Source organism: Furipterus horrens, unplaced genomic scaffold (genome assembly GCF_987537825.1).
Source record: "Furipterus horrens unplaced genomic scaffold, mFurHor1.1.pri manual_scaffold_7, whole genome shotgun sequence".
Taxonomy (NCBI): Eukaryota; Metazoa; Chordata; class Mammalia; order Chiroptera; family Furipteridae; genus Furipterus; species Furipterus horrens.
In genome coordinates this window covers 133,238,249-133,257,319 of record NW_028327177.1, presented here as the reverse complement: position 1 = coordinate 133,257,319, position 19,071 = coordinate 133,238,249, and the positions used below count along the sequence as shown (strand labels likewise).

Below are 19,071 nucleotides of genomic sequence, written 5' to 3'. Positions count from 1 at the left end.
CATTTCTTCTAAATAATTTTCTATATCCTACCATACTAGACTCCGTTACACAACATCCCTAACAACCCATAAAAATGTCTCAATTTGCAGGAGAGGGGGTGGGTTGGGTGGGGGAGAGAAATTGGGGGAAAAGGGGACAACTGTAATTGAAAAACCAAAAATTAAAAATTAAAAAAAAAAGTCTCAATTTATATCATTGTTTCAAGGTTTCGAATTTTTTTAAAACACTCTAACAACTTGATTAAATGCCTTAAGAAGTGATGCCAAGTATTAATTCTAAAGCCCAATCTTTTAAAAAAATTTTTTTATTGATGGATTGATTGATCTGAGAGACAGATAGAAACACTGCTCTGTTGTTCCATTTATCTATGCGTTCATTGGTTGTCTCTCATATGTGCCCTAACCAGGGATCGAACCTGCAACTTTGGAGTATCAGGATAACGCTCTAACCAACTGAGCTGACCAACCAGTGCCCCTAAAGTCCAATCTTAAAATTCAGTATCTTACTAGAGGGAAAAAAACTGCATGTTAACCACTGAAGAGACAAAAAAATATGTTCAAGATTTACTATCATCTGATAGTTTATATATCAACCTCAATCACCCAAACTATTTTATTAAACTTGTAAGCCTATGGGAGAAAAGTAACTCTTTAAGAAATCTAAATAAATTGTAGTTCTAATTTAGGTTTAAATCAGTAAAGATTTCAAAAACATTTCAACTTTAGTTTACCTGCCATTGAATATAGTCAATAATGCTCCCTTTAGTTAACTGCTTAAACTAAACCCTATTCAAGTCACAGGAATAAGATACTGAAGTGTAATATAATTACACTTTTTAACAAAATAATAAATGACTCTATAATATTACTAAATATGACAACTAATTGAATAATTCTCCTAATGACCATCTAGATCAGTGGTTCTCAACCTTCCTAAGCCCTGACCCTTTAATACAGTTCCTCATGTTGTGGTGACCCCCAACCATAACATTATTTTCGTTGCTACTTCATAACTGTAATTTTGCTACTGTTATAAATTGTAATGTAAATATCTGATATGGAGGATGTATTTTCATTGTTACAAATGGAACATAATTAAAGCATAGTGATTAATCACAAAAACAATATGTAATTATATATGTGTTTTCTGATGGTCTTAGGCGACCCCTGTGAAAGGGGCGTTCGACCCCCAAAGGGGTCGCGACTTACAGGTTGAGAACTGCTGATCTAAATGGTTTCCAAATTATGGTATACCCTGGGATTAACATTTTTATGCATAAATTTTGCAAGGTCTTTCTGATTACTTTCTAAGAGAGAGATTCTGATGAGTGGAATGTATCAAATACCTTTATTTCACTTTCTTTTTTAAATCTCAGTCTTACGTTACCCATTATGTTGAGGTGATTTCAAGCTGCAGAAATATGAACCCTCTCTCCCTGAAGTCGGCTTTGAGAATAGCAACTACTTAAAACAAATTGCATGTGGATGAGCCTCTAGGCTCAAAAAGTACATGCCATACCCAGAACAAGGACAGATAAAGGAGGAGACATCTAAGACAACCCATTTTAACTGACCTTAAAAGGGAATCAGAAAACCCTCTCTACTTAGATGAGCTCATAATTTGCACAGCATATCTGTTTGTGTTATAAGTTTCAAGATCAGGCAAAGAAAGTCACAGGGTATTTGTTGGAAATGTTTCTACTCACCTTTTTACTTCTTTATCTTATTCATAAAAAAAATACCTAACATGCTATGTATTGACATAATAGTTGCCTATGTAAGGAGGTTGTTTTGTTTGTCCTCCAGAAGATACTAGGAGAGACAGAGATGTTCATGGATTCTAATCACACATATACTCATAACCACAAGGGGAAGTAATAAAAGTACTAAAAAATACTTTCTGAATATCTTAATATAGCAAAATAAAGGTATTAGACCCATTTTGCTCTGTCTGAATCAATAAAAGTACTAATGAAACTTTGTACAGCTTCTATTCAGAATTTAATCCCAAAGAAACATTTTATGACATATCATTCCAAATGTTTAAGTGGTAATCATGATTTTATGGGTTATATCATCTAGTTAAAGGAAATTTTTCTCTCCATGAACAAAATTAAAAGTATCTAAAACTCTCACTTACTTTGTATTTACATATAAATTACTGGGTAAATTTTCCTTTATGTAACTGGAGCCAGGGTAACAGTTCAGAAATATATCTTAGCTACTACAAAAATAGGTTCGATATATTCCAGAGAATTTACAGTATGTGCTCTAGAATCCTTGCTTCTCCTTTTCTTATTAGCTGTCCCCCAGCCATTTCACTGATTACTTTCACTAGACGTAGTGTGGCAGGCAGGAGAAAGACCCCCCTCCCCAAAGATCCCATGTCCTAATCCCACAAACCAGACTATATTATAAAAATTTGCACCTGTGATTCAGTTAAGGATCTTGAGATGGGAGATTCTCCTGGATTACCTGGGCAGACCTAGCTAATCATACGGGTCATCCTTAAGATCAGAGAACCCTTCCTGACTGAGTTCAGAGAGAAAGGGATAAGTGACTATGCCAGTGTGGTCAGGGAGATGTGACACTGCTGGCTCTGAAGATGGAGGAAGGGGGCCACAAGTCAAAGAATATGAGCAATCTCTAGAAGCTCTCAAATCAGTTTTTAAAAAAAAAATTTTTTTCAGTACTAAAACTCAATCTGTGGCTCTGATAAATATTCCCTAAGAAAGGAAGATAAAGTTACTGAGTAAAGTTATGGATTTATACTACACTATAATCCTTTAATTCTATCTATAATACCTTACCTCTGCATGTTCCCTCAACCCCTCACCAGCTCCCAAAAAGGGGAGGTAGGGCTGCAAACTGATTGGCAGCATCCAGATTATTCAAAGAGCCCCACTGTAAGGGACAAAGAAACTTGTGACTCTCAAACCAACAGGAGACAGTTAACAGCTCAGGACAACTGTAATTCAATCTTGAATCAGAGGGTCAGTCTCTCAGTCAACAGAAAAGCAAAGAGAGAATATTAGTATACAAGTCAAGGAATGACATTCTGTAGCTCATCGCAAATGTCTCTGAGATGAAAGGGGGGAAGATATTTGTCACCAAACACAGGGAAATGGGAAATGTAGCTAGACCACTCAGCAAACAAGTTAGGGAATCTTCAAGGGAGAGCTGGAGACAGTCCTATAACCAGATTACCCTTAATCACTACCCTTGGTTAACTGTGTTAGATTATAACTCCAGAGTATCCAGCTAACAGAAAAACAGGGGCGGTGGGGGGGGGGGGGGGGGTAGTAACGCGCATTAGGATAAAACCAGTTGGCTTTTTCCACTCAGATACGCATGCCTCTCACTGGCTGTGACCAACTCTGCAGACCCGTGAAAAAACGCCTCATTTGCTGCTGAAGTCCTGTGTTCCCATTTTTATTGTGAGCGTTTCTCACACCACCTTCTTTGAAGAATCAGTACATCTACTTCTTACCACAAATCTTGGCAGAGTATGCCTTCAGCCAAGGGACTTAGTTCTCTAAATCCCTCAATGCCTGCAACTGAGTAGGTAAGCTTAGCTTAAGCTTGCTGGCAAAGCAGGCCCTTTCTCTTTTCCCACTGATATGCCTAAGAATATTGATTCTATTAAATTAGAGACAAAACAAATAGAAGGCCTATACTTAGCGTGAGCCAGCAACGAGAAATATCGCATGGGTACTTATCCATCTATTAATAAAATAGAAGTTTGTGGCCCACTCAGTATTTTCTTGAGAATAGCTCCCTCAGTCAGGGACCCCTAGTGGAGAAGGACTGAGCAGCAGGAGAGAAAAAAACAGGTCTATGTCTCCAGTTGCAATACTATTACCATAAACACCCTCAAAACCTGATGCCTGACATCTAATCTACACTCCATGAACTTCAATATTCCTGCTCCCCATTACTACATATAACTATGTATAAAATCTAGGCATTTAATTTCTTACAGAAATAGAATATATACCTACTCCTTAGTTAACATAGTTCATTTATTGTCAAAATAAAAGACAACAAGCAAAAGAATAATAATAAGTGAAAAGATATTAATTTAATAGAAAAACCTTCAGGGGAAAAGCACCATATTATTGCTCCCTCTAAGTTTAAAAGCACTTTCTTTCTGGTGAGATACAGGGACTGAGAAGTAACAAAACCTAAACTCCTACTCCGCGTAACACTCCACGTTTCCAGTTTGACTTGGAAGACAGCATAACAGGAGTGCTAGTACTCAGAGAAACACGCACGAGGGTTAGGGGGCGTGTGGTGGACAGGCTCGGGGAAGTGAGAGAACGTAGGGCGTCTCCTTTTTTGGCAAACATTACAGATGCCACAAGGATTAACAGGGAAATAATACACATGTAATGGCTTACTACCTAACAGCAGAGCTACGAAAAAAGATTTCTTAAATGGTGAAAGAATGGGAATATCATATAAAAATGTATTTAACTAATTTCAGTAATCATAACTGATAGTGGCATTACAAACCAAGACTGCTGGTTTATAATGTTAGGATAAGGCAAGTGAGTAATTTTGGACATTCTAATTTATCAGCAGATTCATCAACAGATGAACAGTAAAGAAAAAACAAAGGGATGAAGGAATGTGTAAGATTTAAAGACTTAAAAGACATTTCAAAAATATTTTTAGCCCTGGCCGGGTGGTTCAGATGGTTCAAGTGTTGTCCTGTACCCCAAAGCATCGCAGGTTCGATCCCTGGTCAAGGCATATACCTAGGTTGCCATGCATACAGGAGGCAAACAATCGATGTCTCTGTCTCTGTCTCCCTCCCTCTCTCTCTCTCTCTCCTTTCCTCCCTTTCTCTATAAAATCAATAAATATATCCCCTGGTGAGGATGTTTTTTACGTATTTTTACATGGACAAGACTATAGTGTCTGGGGGGCACAGTTAAACAAAGAGACACAAGGAAGTACAATAAAAGTCACGAGTAGCTACTTTTAGAGAAAGGGAGAAAGTTGTGATTGGGCTGGAAAAGAGAGGTTCTTTCAGGGTGGCTGGCAATATTCTATTTCTTTACCTTGGTGGCGGTTACAATAGTGTTCACCATATACATATAAGCTATATATTTTTAGGCATGATTTCCTGTATGTTTTATTTTATAATTAAAATATTTTAAAATGTTCATAAGTCATATAGAAGAGATACAGAATGCTATTTTCCAACCAATATAAGCCAATATTCTCCACCCTTCTCAAGACAGGACAGAAACAGAAATTAGTAACACATTATTTCAAATAACAGATATTTGCCTTAATTATAATACTTCACTATAAAATTTACCCCATGAACAAAATTTTCGTTTTATTTTACCAAAAAGATTGTTGGTTAGGAAAAACAAAAAGTAGCCTGAAATACCTAATAGAAGGGACAGTTGCCACTGACTGCTCATGCACATAAATGATATTCTGTTGCTAAGTAAGACATTCCTATTTCACTCCTGCCATCAAAAATATATATACCTGAGGAAAACCACACAAATAAAAATTGTAAAACTTGATCTCTGGTCTTGCAGGCTGGGCTGGTGAGTTACTAGTATAACTACTGAAGTACATATGAAACTACCCCAGCACATACAATAGTTCTGATAAAAATAAAAGATTTAATTACTGCCCTGACTAGTGTGGCTCAGTTGGTTGGACATCGTCCCACAAAGCAAAATGTCACCAGTTCAATTCCCAGTCAGGGCACATGTCTGGGTTGCAGGTTCAGTTCCTGGCTGGGAGGCAATTGATCAATGTTTCTCAAATCAGTGTTTCTCTCCCTCTCTTTCTCCCTCCCTTCCCCTCTCTCTAAAAATAAGTAAATTCTTTTAAAAAGAGAGAGATTTAATTACTATTCTTAAAGTACGAATTACTACAACTTACCTCTCTTAGTTCTGCAATTCTCCGAAGTGCTTTATCCTGGCTCTGACTTAATATACCCTTTAGTTAAAAATAAAATAATAAACTTGGGTCAAACAACTGCATGACATAGTAATACAAAGCAAATCAAAAATATTTATTTTTACAATATTACAACTTTCTCCAAAAATAACATGAGGATAGAGAATAGGACTGAACATGTTAAGGACACAGCCATGTTGAAAATTTGTTAAAAGTTAAATCATGATGTTATAGAACTGTTCTGCATCCTGGCTGTGGTAGTGGTTACACAAATCACATGTAAACCAAACAAAAGTCAAATCTATTATATGTTAATTTAATAAAAAAAGAGTTTAAGTTAAATCAAATTCCAAATGCAACTTATTTCATTGTACCCTGTAAGTGAGGAAGAAGTCAATTACCAGCCTGTTTGAAAGGCTTTATTTTGTGTGTGTGACTTAAAAACAAGAATCCTCTTCTGTATTAAAAAAAAAAAAAAAGTCCAGGAGAAAACTGCAAAGAGAACTACAGATTGCTAAATTCATAATCATACATAAAAATCAAGAAACTAAAAGAGTAATTTTGAAAGAAAGAATGATTCTTCCTTTCCTAGGGTTGAGGTGGGGAGGGATCAGGAGACAGGTGTTTGTCAACCGTTAGGAAATTAAAACTTGAAAAGTTATGGTCTATAAAAACAAAACAAAATAACTGTATGTTCTGGTACAATGTAAAAACGAGAGGTAAAGAAATGGGGTAATCTGGAACTTCATTGGTTTTTGTAGATTAACAACAAAAAACAGAGATACAGGGAGGCAAATGGTTTGCTTATGAACCAAGGAAGTGTGACTAGGTGGTATTTGTGGGGCCCTGGAAGTGAATAAAACAAAAGCCAAAGGCCTTTTCCCCCTAAAGCCACGAACACAGGCTTTGTTTGGCATAATACACAAACCCTAAATGCGTGAAGATGCCATGCTGAGGACGATGAAAACCTGCAGCGCATCATTTACAAGCACACGCTCTGCGGTCTGACTGCCAGGAAGGGATGCCGACTCTCCTCCCTACCTCTGCCAGGCTGTGCAACAATGAACAGGCCGCATCGCTTCCTCATTTCCTCACAGGAGAGGTTTAAGGACTAAATACACCATAATGCCTGGCACCCAGTAAGAGCTGAAAAAATGTTAGGTAATATGAACAGCACTGGCAATACTGTTGGCAATTTTTATAATTTTAATTTCACTGGATCTATTGAAAGGATATCTGTCTATTTAACAAAGAGGTTTCTAGGCATGCAGATAGGGGCACATATAGACACACAGAAAAAAGCAAAAGTCATTGAATTTTATCTCTAACACTCTTCATATTTGGGTCTATGCAACCACAATTCTCTATCGCCACTTAGTGGTAGAAAAACATACACCTAGAAGTAAAAATCCATAGACAATTCATAGAAACAAAAGCAACAGACCCACAGGATTTAGGAATAAGATGACCTTTTGAGGATTATATCAGAACCATACCCCCCTCACACGTCTATATAATTCATATTTAAGGAAAGTGTGAGCCCTGGTTGCTGTGGCTCAGTGGATTGAGCATTGGCCTGTGAGCCAAGTGTCGCTGGTTTGATTACCAGTCAGGGCAGATGACTGGTTGCACGTCAGGTCCCCAGTTGGGGGCGCGAGTGAGAGTCAACCACACAGAAAAAAAAAAGAAAAGTGTGTGTGTGGGGGGGGGGGTTCTGATAGGGCCAGGGTGGGTCACCCAGAAGAACTACAATAGCTTCCTCTCTCCTCATTTAACCAAGAGCTTCCCAAATAGCAGCCTCAGGAAGCAGAAGAGAGGATGCTTGGGTTGGGCCCCTGATATTATGATAAGAAACAGAAATGTCTGCAGACATTTAAAAACAGAAGGGAAAGCTTTGAAGGCTGTGTATCTCTATAATACTGAAACAAAAATGCAACCTGTGGACTGAGACTCTAGGGAACATGCCTGAAAGAGGCAAACATGCCTTAAAGCCAAACCTCGGAAGCACTGAAGGATCCAAAGCTGCAGGAAGCCCATCCCTACTAGGCAAAACCTCTGGGATCCTTCCCTTTCTCTTTATCAAATCACCAGGAATGGGAAAGCAGGTTAAATACTTTATTTTATGGAGAATTATTACAAGTGAGGATACTACTATCTTACCAGAAGATTGTTTCTAATTTTAAAATTATGTATGAATCAGTATTGCAGCCAACAAATCACTTACCTGTAGCTTTTTCTTCTCTCTCTGAAGAGTCTGGTAAGCTGTTACAAGCTAAAATGAAGAAAAGGTCATCAATAACATTAGTCATTCCTAAATAAATGCAATTACTTATTCTGAACTCCACTAAAACATCTTGTTACAAAAGTAAAAGAACAAATCATAAGAATCCTTTTATAAGACAAATTTGAACTAATTAGATGCATATACAGTCAAACTAAACAACACAGGAAATATATTTCTAAGAAATAAAGGGAGAACTTGACTCTATAAAGATATCAAATCTCCTTTTGACTTCACCTTAGACACATAACTTTTTAAATTTCAGCACCTAATTCATAGGTGGAAATTAGAGCCAACTCGCCTAAAGGCAGATGACAGTTGAAAAGGTAGTCACACACCAGTGCCATCAGCAACAGCATCATCTGGAAACTTGCTAGAAACAAATTCTTGGGCCCTACTCCAAACTAACTGAATGAAAACTGGGGGAGGAAGAGCAGGGAGACACAGGAAGGTGCATTTTAACAAGCTCTCTGGTGAATTTTTACTTGACCATGTGATTGATCTCTTGAAGTTCCTTCTGGTTGTAGGATCTGTGACTATGGCTGTGAAAAAAATTTTAGGAAAAGAACTCAAAATCAACAGATGAAAACTAGTAACTTATGTCTTGAAGAAATATTGGACTATTTAACCAACTAGGATATTTAAACATTCTAGCACAACTTGATGAAATCACAAATTAACTAATCTTTTAAACCCATAAATTGTACAGCATTACTAATCTGAAGGCTAATAAGCACATGGCTCCAGTTAATTACTTAGACCTTCCTTTAGAAGTGCTGGTGGTCTCTGAAGAGCTAGGCTGCAGCTTTAGGGGAACTATTCTGAGCCTTGCCATTTTCCTCCTAAATGCCTCTACTAATAACCTTGAGTAAAGAGGCAATTAACAATGAAAGTTGCATCAGCAACAGAGATTAAGAACAGACAAACACAAACTTTTGCCTAAGAGAAGGACCCTCCCCTTCGTATTACCTTAAGATCAGATAGGTGAGGAAAGGTAAAGACAAAAGTCTATGGGCTCTTTTCCCAAATGAGCTGTGTAACTAACTGAGGTAGCACAGAGTAGCAGAAACAGCCAGGCAGACACAGAATCAAATCACACTCCGTCAACTGTTACGTATGCGATCTTAAGCAAGTTACTTAATCTCTATGACTCAGTTTCTATTCCCTATTCTACAAACTAGAGCTGATGCAAAATTAAATGGCACCCAAAATATAAAATACATAGTGTCTTACAAACTTAATTACTAATTAAACTGTTGCCCTGGCTTCAAACATAAAAGGCATGAATAAGTTAGTGAAAATAAAATAAATCTGGACAAAAATAAATCAAGACCTTTATTTACTTTGATAAAAATAAATATTAAAAAGAATTTTAAAGAAAGAAGTTGCCTGATTTCACAAGTGCCTCATAGGATACATGGCTTTCATATCCTGTTTACATCTCTGGGTTCCAGCCAGCCAATAGATTTTTAGCCTAACAATTCCTTGCTAGTTTGTCAGTACTTAATAGTTTCAAAAAGATACTTTATATATTTCATCTAGGATTTTTTTTGTTCTTTCTGGTGCAGGGTAAAACTACCCATATTGTAGCCATAACTGGAAATAGATGTTATGGCTAACTATATAACTAACCTTGAACTTTATTATTCAATGATTAAAACTAACTACAATGCTGATTTACAAACTGTTAAGACAATAAACATTTAAGCATTGTAAAACAAAACAAAACAAACGAACCATGGGCAACGTGCTCTAGAAAGGTTTTCCTTAGGAAGGACCGTTTCAACTGCACAGGGCGGGAAGGACAACTAATACCATCCGGCCTGAAGGGAAGGTGCTACGGACTACAGACGGAAACACAGGTGGAACAGCACTGCTTCCTCTCTTTGACCAATCAGAGCGTGTCATCCTCAGGGGGTTAGAAGTTAGAAGAGTCATTTGAGGCAAAGTTTAAAGTAGGCACAATGAGAGTGAACCAATGTGTCAGAAAATCAGACTACTTAAAACGTCACGGGGATTTGTAATAACGAAAACCCGGATGGCAGAAGAGATCATGTAAGAGCCACAGAACTTAGAGGATAAACAAGGGAAAGGGTGTGAGGAGGAAAGAGGATAACTCTGCATTGGATGTCCTCGCAGAAGGGCACAGGATGGGAGAACCAGAAGGCTCTAGACAATAATCTCCAAAACGTTACTAAGAGTCTTGCCACAAAGCCTCTGGGCCGCTGCGGGTCTTTAACTAGATATTGCCAGATCACCCACCATTAGTAATCGGCACATCTAAGGAATCAGCAGTTTGGCCAAGCAAAGGAGTAAAAGCCACACAGTAATAATGCGTATGAATTAGAGAACAAGGGGAAGAAATGTCCCTGCAGACAAAAACGTTATGCTCCTACCTCGGAATACTTTCCTTTGTAGCTATTCAACCTTCGTTCCATTCTCCGCTGCCACTGAATCAGCTGGTCTTTGTTGAGGCTGTCTAAATTCCCCAGGGAGTCTTCGGCCTCACTCTCCATATCAGAGGGTGGATCAAAGGTGGCAGCAGAGAAGTCTAGGTCAGGTCGATTCAGGGATTCTCTGGAAGATGTTCGTACCAAAGACTCTTTAGAAGAAGATCGGAATAGAGATTCCTTGATTGGACTTCGAAACAAAGACTCCATGGAAGGCACCCGGAGCTGGAGTTTCTGTGCAAAAGTCTGTGTGTCACCTGACTGTAATCAAAACCCAACAGAGCATGTGGGTTAAAATACACATTTAGACTTCTATGATTACCTATCACCAGTGATAATCTATTAAAAGCTCTAATGTATTCAATTTATATTCCTAACATTTAACATAATACATTGTTTTCTGAAAAATAAAAGACACCTGATTATTTCTGAAAATGTTCTGGACCTGGAATCAGAGTACTGGGGTGTAAGGTCCCAGGTCGGTCACCGAGCAGTAGAATGACCTTCACTAGTCACTTCCTTACAGTTTGCACATCTGTAAAAAAGAAGGAAGCCATACTCTCCCAGCTGACCTCACAGATCACTAAACTGTAAGAAAGATCCTTGGAGGCAGTACCACCAATATATATCCAGTGCCTAAAATGGGGTACATACTGTAAAGTATGAAGTTGTGGCTGAAATCAAGTGGACTTTAACTGGAGTCTTTATAGAAGCACTGACTCCTCTCTTCTCAACAAAAGAGGGAAATGGGGGGAGGGGGATGATAAGGTAGAGTGAGCCCATTTGGCTCCTAAGAGAATGCCAAGCAGAATGGACTAGTGACACCTGGCTATGCTCTACTTACCATTCTGTCTACTGGGAATAGAAATAAACATTAAAAAATCATGAAGGACAGGTGAAAAGTCTGAGCTCAAGTCCCTCTGCACAGTTTAGTAAGTCTGACGTTAAAAATAGTGATAAGCAAGAGCTAGTCCCTTAATTAATCTAAATAATAACACATTAATTTGAATAAAAGCAATGAAAAGCAACACAACAATTCAAAATACTGTTCTGAGCTGCTTTTTTTTTTTTAATTGACTTTAGAGAGGAAGGGAGGGGGGCAGAGAAGATGGGAGAGAGACAGACAGAGAGAAACATTGATTTGCTGTTCCACCAATTTATGCATTCATTGGTTGCTTCCTGTATGTGCCCTGACTGGAGACCAAACCTGCAACTTTGGCTTACTGGGACGACACACTAACCAACTGAGTGACCCGGCCGGGGCCATCCAGCTGCAATAGTCTGTTCAGGTGATAGCAGACGGTACAGTATTCCCTCACTTATCGTGGGTATTACGTTCTAGACCTCCCCCCTCACGGTGGGTGAAAATCCGCGAAGTAGGAACCTTACATTTATTTTAGTATTTATATATATTTTAAGGCTTTATAAACCCATCCCACACACTTAAACCGTTCCCAGTCCCTTATTAACCTTTCCCACTCCCTTATTAACCTTTTCCACACTTGTATAAACACTACTTATGTTCTTAAATATATTCTACACTCTTAAACCTATGTAACTTTAACAACGTACATATACAGTGCTGCAAAATCCCATGATATAGCCAAAAATCTGCAATAATTAAATAAATATAATATTTTTAAAAATCCCGCAATACAGTGAGGCTGCAATAAGTGAACCACGATATAGAGGGGGACTACTGTATTTTTTTATTGCATTTTCTTTTTTCTTTTAATTTTTCAATTATAGTTGACAGTCAATATTATTTATTAATTTTAGTGTCAATATTTAACAAGTGTTTCCTAGAAACTCATTCTTATTAGTGCAGCCAAGTCACCTACAAGATCTCAATGATGCCAGGAATAAAATGCTCAGGGGAGATTGAAGTCATGTGTAGGCAAAGGTTACAGGAAAACAGAAAGATTCTCTTTAGTATACAATTTGAAAGGCAAACCAGGAATACTTTACTCATGAATTTTAGAGATTAATTACAGTATTCAGCAAGGTGGGGGAGTAAGAGGGGATAATGTGCCCCACTCCCCTCATATGCAGAGATTTATCTCAGGTTGTTTATAACCGTAGAAACTGGAAACCATCGAATGTTCACCACTAGAGGATACATTCTATAAACTACAATATATGGAAGGAGGTTCAAGACACACTATTAAACTGAAAAAAAAAAAAAAAAGAAATTTTAATTACATATAATTTTACTTTATATGTATGTTTACACAAACACCCTTAGAACCACGTCAGAGTGGTAAGATTTTAGGTGATTTTTATTTTTATATTTTCCTATACTTTCTACGGTTTTCTTTCCCCTCCATAATGTGTAAGTTTTACCTTTATGTTGGGGAGATGGAGATAATCTTAAGGGAAAGGAGGGATCCTCAAGCTCAAAAACTTCAAGGACCACTTTAGTAATGTCCCATTAGCAGCTACTTCTGACCCAAGCAAAAAGTCCTTTCCAATTCATACAACCTTCTTGTAAACTGCCCTGGACAAACAAGTGGAGCAAGTCTGAATGGCACTAGAAATTGTTGTTCTTGAAGAGTCAGTCAGAAGCTAAAGAACAATATCAAAGACATGTATTCGTTTGTGGAAGCTGACAAACTTGGTAACTGCCACATCTATTATGTCTGTGAGTAACGAGTTTGCGTGTAGTGACTCAGCCTGTGGACCATACACAGTGAGGCTCCTACAGAGAGAAGGGTACTTTATGACTACCTCCACGCCCTCTGATGTGTGAAAAACTATACACTTTCATTGGCACCTACGTATTGTCAGGTTTCTAGTACCGAAGATATTCACTGATTTATATATAATTTATTAAAAAAAAAACTGATGGGGGTTAGAGAGGAGCAATGTGTAAGTAAAACTAAACAGACACAACCCTGACCGCTGTGGCTCAGTTAGCTGGGGGTCACATCACAAAGAGAAGGGTCACAGATTCGATTCCCAGTCAGGGAATGTGTCTGGGCTGCAGGTTCAGTTCCCAGTCAGAGCGCGTACAAGAGGCAAACAATGGATGTTTCTATCCCTCTCTTTCTCCCCCTCCTCTCCTCTCTCTAAAAATAAGTCTTAAAAAAAAAAAAAACTAAATGGACACTTAAGAGTTACTTTTAATTCCTTTCCATCTCCATGTTACCTCGTTTTCTTTAAGTATATTTTATTGATTATGCTATTACAGTTGTCTCCCAATTTTCCCCCTTTAACCCCCTCCTCCTGGTACCCCCTTTCCACCAGCAACCCTCCCCCCACCTTAGTTCATGTCCATCGGTCATGCATGTAAGTTCTCTGGCTTCTCCATTTGCTGTATTATTCTTAACTCCCCCCCGCCCCGGTCTATCTTGTACATGCCAATTATGCTTCTTACTCCCTGTACTTTTCCCCCCATTCTCCCCCTTCCCCTTCCCCACTGATAACGCTCCAAATGATCTCCATATTTATGATTCTGTTCCTGTTCTGTTTGCTTAGTTTTTTGTTTGTTTTTTAGATTCAGTTGTTGATAGTTGTGAGTCTGTTGTCATTTTAATGTTCACAGTTTTGATCTTCTTTTTCTTAAATAGTCCCTTTAACACTTCATATAATAAGGGCTTGGCAATGATGAACTCCTTTAGCTTTACCTCGTCTGGGAAGCACTTTATCTGCCCTTTTTTCATCACTTTGAATACTTATTACCAGTCCCTTCTTGCCTACAAGTTTCTTTTGAGAAATCAGCTGACAAGTCTTACAGGAACCCCTTTATAGGTAAGTCTCTTCTCTTCTCTTGTTGCTTTTAAGATTCTCTCTTTATCTTTAACCTTTGGCATTTTATGATGTGTCTTGGTGTGGCTCTCTTTGGGTCCCATTGGTTTAGGATTCTCTGTGCTTCCTAAACTTGTATGTTTATTTCCTTCGCCAAACTAAGGAAGTTTTCTTTCATTGTTTTTTCAAATAAGTTTTCAATTACTTGCTCTTCCACTTCTCCATCTGGCATCCCTATGATTTAGATGTTGGCATTTTTGGAGATGTCCCAGAGTCTTCTTACACTCTCCTTATTTTTTTGAATTCTTGTTTCTTATTTCTGTTCTGGATGAATGTTTATTTCTTCCTTATGTTCCAAATCATTGATTTGAACTCTGGCTTCCTTCTCTTCACTGTTGGTTCCCTGTGGATTTTTCTTTATTTCACTTAATGAAGCCTTCATTTCTTCCCTTATGCTTTTGCCATACTCAGTGAGTTCTCTAAGCACCGTTATCACCAGTGTTTTGAACTCTGCTTCTGATAGGTTGGCTACCTCCGCTTTTTTTTGTTCATTTTCTGGGGTTTTGTTCTTTTCTTTCATGTGGGCCATTATTCTTTGTTTCCTCAATTTGGCAGCCTCCCTATGTTTGTTTCTGTGTATTAGGCAGAGCTGCTTTGACTCCCTGTCTTAGCACATCTGTTAAGTTGTATGGAGCAGAGCCTTAGGTATTCGCCAGGATGAGGCAACCCGCTTTACCACTTTCTGGCTCTGTATGTGGAAGAGGGGTCAGAGAGGGGGCATTGGCTGCTGGACGCTTGCTCAGTGCTCTCCCTGTTTCCAGTCACTTCACCCCCCAACCCATATGCAACTGACACCCTTCTAGCTGTTGCCTTGGTGGTAGTTCCCAGAGTGAGTGGGTTTGTGTATGTTCTAGAACCGTGCAGGCCCTTTAAACAGACTCTCCTAAGAGACCAGCAGTTTCTTTCGCCACCCCAACCCCACTGGTTTTTACAGCCAGAAGTAACAAGGTTTTATTTTCCTGACACTGGAATCCTGGGCGCATGGACTGGCCTGGGGCTGGGATTGTTTGCTCCTAAGGTATCCCTCTCAATATTTTACCCTTATCTCGTGGCACTTATAGAAAATGATGTATTTGTAAAAGATTTGGGATTAATTGGGGATGCTGCTCAAGGCCAGAGTCAATAGGCACAGGGACTTGGACTATGGCCAGAGCCTCATCAGCATCCCTAAAAGGAATGAGGATTTCAGCTCACAGATTACCTTTTCATGGAGTTTGGGAAGCTGTAATTTATACATTTGCTAGACAGTACTTTAGAATGTTTAGTCTACATAATTTAGTTCATAAATCATTTAGCTCATAAATTGTATACGTTCATGCTCAGGTTCACAGAATTAGAAATGTTATTTCCCTACATTTAGAGACTGCAGATAACAGTCAGGTTAATGATAATAATCATCACTAAAGACAAAGTAACAAATGTTTATTTCAGACACTGCTATCATTATGATATTTAAAAAAAATTTTTTTTCTCTGCTTTGGAAGGAGTCAAAACAATGTCACTTAGCCCCAGTCTCCAAACAACTTTTGATGAGCCAAGATAATCTAAATTATCTAGTAGAAAAATACTCTGCATTAGCACATTTAAGAGCAAACTTTAAGAGATCCCATTTCCTTCATATCCCCCTTTGGAATTATGTAATTTAATATGTCTTTCAATATCACTTCCCCTATTTTCTTTTACAACTATAAAGTTACATTCCTTTTTTCAAAAGGTTTTCTCTTTACCACCACTGATTTTTTAAATGAATAATAGTGGAATCTTACATGACTAGTGTATATATAAAAACCATTTTCATTTAAAACTTTTTCTAAGAAACCATCAACAAAGCTGAATTTAGCAAACGTATTGCATCAAACATTTGAACATCACTGTTCCAATGTAAAGTCAAATGCTAGTAACCAGAGTGACCAACACTCTGAAATGACTTGCTATTTTTTAAAGTAAAATTAACAGACCTGAGGAGTCACTGGTTCACTTCCATTAACACTGTCGGGAGATTTTGTGGCTTGGAAAGATGAATTCTAAAAAAAAAAAAAAAGAAAGAAACATCAAAACATAGTGAAGAAAAGGAACAAAAAACTAAAGTTTTAAAATTATTAAGAACAAATGCCCAGTACCAAGACCTATTAGATACATTTCCCAAACAAAATTAGTAATTGTTCACTTATTAGAATGTTTTCATGCAAGGCAAAACTAGTATGGTAAGTATTTTAGAAAATTAATTTTGCTGTAACATATGTAACTAAATAGCAAAGATTAGTATGCAGCAAAATTTATTTCAAGATAATAATACACCTTTCCCCGTTCTAATGTCCCCAGTTCTTCCCCCACAAAAAAATTCACATAAGGGTTTCAATTAGCAAAACTCATTAAAATATAAAACTATCCAGAAAAAGAAGTAATAGCAACAGTTCCCTACAATAAAAGAATATTCAAATTGCAGTTACTTGGGCTAAGCTCTGAAAAATACCTTGGTAACAAGAAACAGAAGGGTCTCATTCATTTGGGGCAGCAGTATAAATGACATCATTATGACAACTTTCAGAAAAACTTAGAAGTAAAAATAACCTTATTCCACACATGAAGGTTTTTTTATTTTGTACTATTGGTATAAGAAATGGTCCAAGATATGCAACATTCTATTGATTACATCATACTGACAGAGGTTCCATGATAATGAATGAGATTCTTTGAGATTAAAAATTCTATAATGCAGCCATAATACAAAGTGTCAAACTGAAATTAGTGCTTTAAAAGTAGCTCATGATAAGATAACTTTCATATTTTAAACAAGAGCATTTGACCAAATACTAGCCACTATGTTTCAGTAACTTGGTCTTTAAATAGTGCACTTCTACAACTCTACAGCTGATCAAGGAAAGGTCAGCCGTGCCCAGGTGGATCAGATGGTTGATGAGTCGTCCCATTCACAAGACAGACTGCGGGTTTGATTCCGGGTCAGGGCATATACCTACGTTATGGGTTTGATCCCTGGTCTGGGCGTGAATGAGAGGCAACCAATCCATGTTTCCATCTCACATCAATGTCAATGTCTTTCTATCTCTTTATCTCTTTCTCTTTCTCTCTCTCTCTCTCTCAAGTCAATAAACATATCCTTCAGTGAGGATTTTTTTTTTAAAAGGTCAAATATCTGACCTTTCTATTCTAAAACGTAAGTGGAGAAGATGCTCAGCTTTGCAAAAGTGTTCTCTAATTCTTGAGCTCTCATTAGGTATTTGATACTAAGAAATGATTAATCTTTAGGTATGATAAATATATTGTTATATTATTTTTAGTCTTTAGCTTTTAAAAATATATACCAAAATATTTAGATGCAATATAATTTCTGAAATTTGCTTTAAACCAACAAGGACAGGGTGGGGTAAACTACATGTATGGGCAGGGTGGTAGTGGCACGGTTAGGGAAGTCAGGGAGAGGTCCTAATAAGATGGCCATGAGTTATTAATTGTTGACAATGGTAATGGATACTAGAGGAGGGGAAATAATTCTTATAACACTATTACTACTATTTCCACTTTGTAATATGTTTAAATTTTCTCCAAATAAAAATATAAATACCTTCTCCCTCTAATATAAAAAGTGTTATCAAATTTTATCAGTCCAAGACATTTCCTTAAACTTGCATAGGGGAGAATGGTTGGGGGAACATAGGAATTACCTTTTGTCTTCCTGTTCTTTGCTATTTCAAAGAATTAAAAGTTGTACAGATGGCATATATTTGTGAAACATTATAAGTAATGCTTTCTAGCCCAAAAAATATACTACAAACTGTGAAATTAAAAACATTTTATAGGGATCAACAAGGCTCTCAGCCAGTCAGTATACTAAAGTTAATAGTTAAAATTATGGAGAAAGAAAATGAAAGAACTCCATGAAATATTTATGTTAGGAGGAATAGTGGCAAGAGTCCATATTCTATTTTTAAGTGAGTTACTTGACACATAATTGTAGTCATACAAAAAAGCCACTCTATGAATGTTTGAAATATCACTATATCAAACAAAGCATAACATTTAAAAACTTTCTCTCCTTGTGTAATATTTCAATTTTTATGTTATATCATATATCTAAATAAATGAAAGATAGCTAAGGGAAGTATTGGCCTATGTCTCCCTATAAATTTAAATTAGAGATCTTTAGAAGCAAAATTAGAGATTGTTACTACCTGTAACGCCTTCTCTATTTATACCCAGTAAATTCTTGTTCATCTTTCAACTTTCAAATGCCCCTTCTTATATGAAGCCTCATATGACTTGCCAGAAGGGCTAACATATTACCTATGCCCATACTTTCTTCTATGAAGCCTTAATTTCTTTCTATTGTAAGTGTAAGTTGATATTTTTGTCTCCATACTAACTTATAAAATCTTGGAGAGCATTTTCATCTTAGTTCCCAGGACCTCACATTTTGATGACTGGTAGTAGAGGCTCAGTAAATGCTTGTTAAATCCTGTATAGTTACTCCTTGAGTGCAGGAAGACTTCTAAAGGACTTCTTCCAGACAGAAGCCTAAAGAACTAGCTCAATACAGGTCAACACTCAAAGTCACCAATATTTTCTCCCAGAGGAAATTCTGAG

At 37.4% G+C, this 19,071-nt stretch overlaps 1 protein-coding gene across 3 annotated transcripts in view; it reads right to left on the bottom strand.

Moving 5' to 3' along the window:
• Window positions 1-19,071, bottom strand: part of GOLGA4 (golgin A4) — an 88,731-nt gene that overhangs the window by 56,577 nt on the left and 13,083 nt on the right. For all 3 annotated transcript variants that reach the window (XM_090284498.1, XM_090284500.1, XM_090284499.1), the window contains 4 exons: window positions 16,428-16,493; window positions 10,609-10,923; window positions 8,156-8,203; window positions 5,914-5,970 (listed from right to left, as the gene is read on the bottom strand). In XM_090284498.1, coding sequence (XP_090140624.1) covers window positions 5,914-5,970; window positions 8,156-8,203; window positions 10,609-10,923; window positions 16,428-16,493 — 486 coding nt within the window. The remainder of the gene's footprint in view (window positions 1-5,913; window positions 5,971-8,155; window positions 8,204-10,608; window positions 10,924-16,427; window positions 16,494-19,071) is intronic.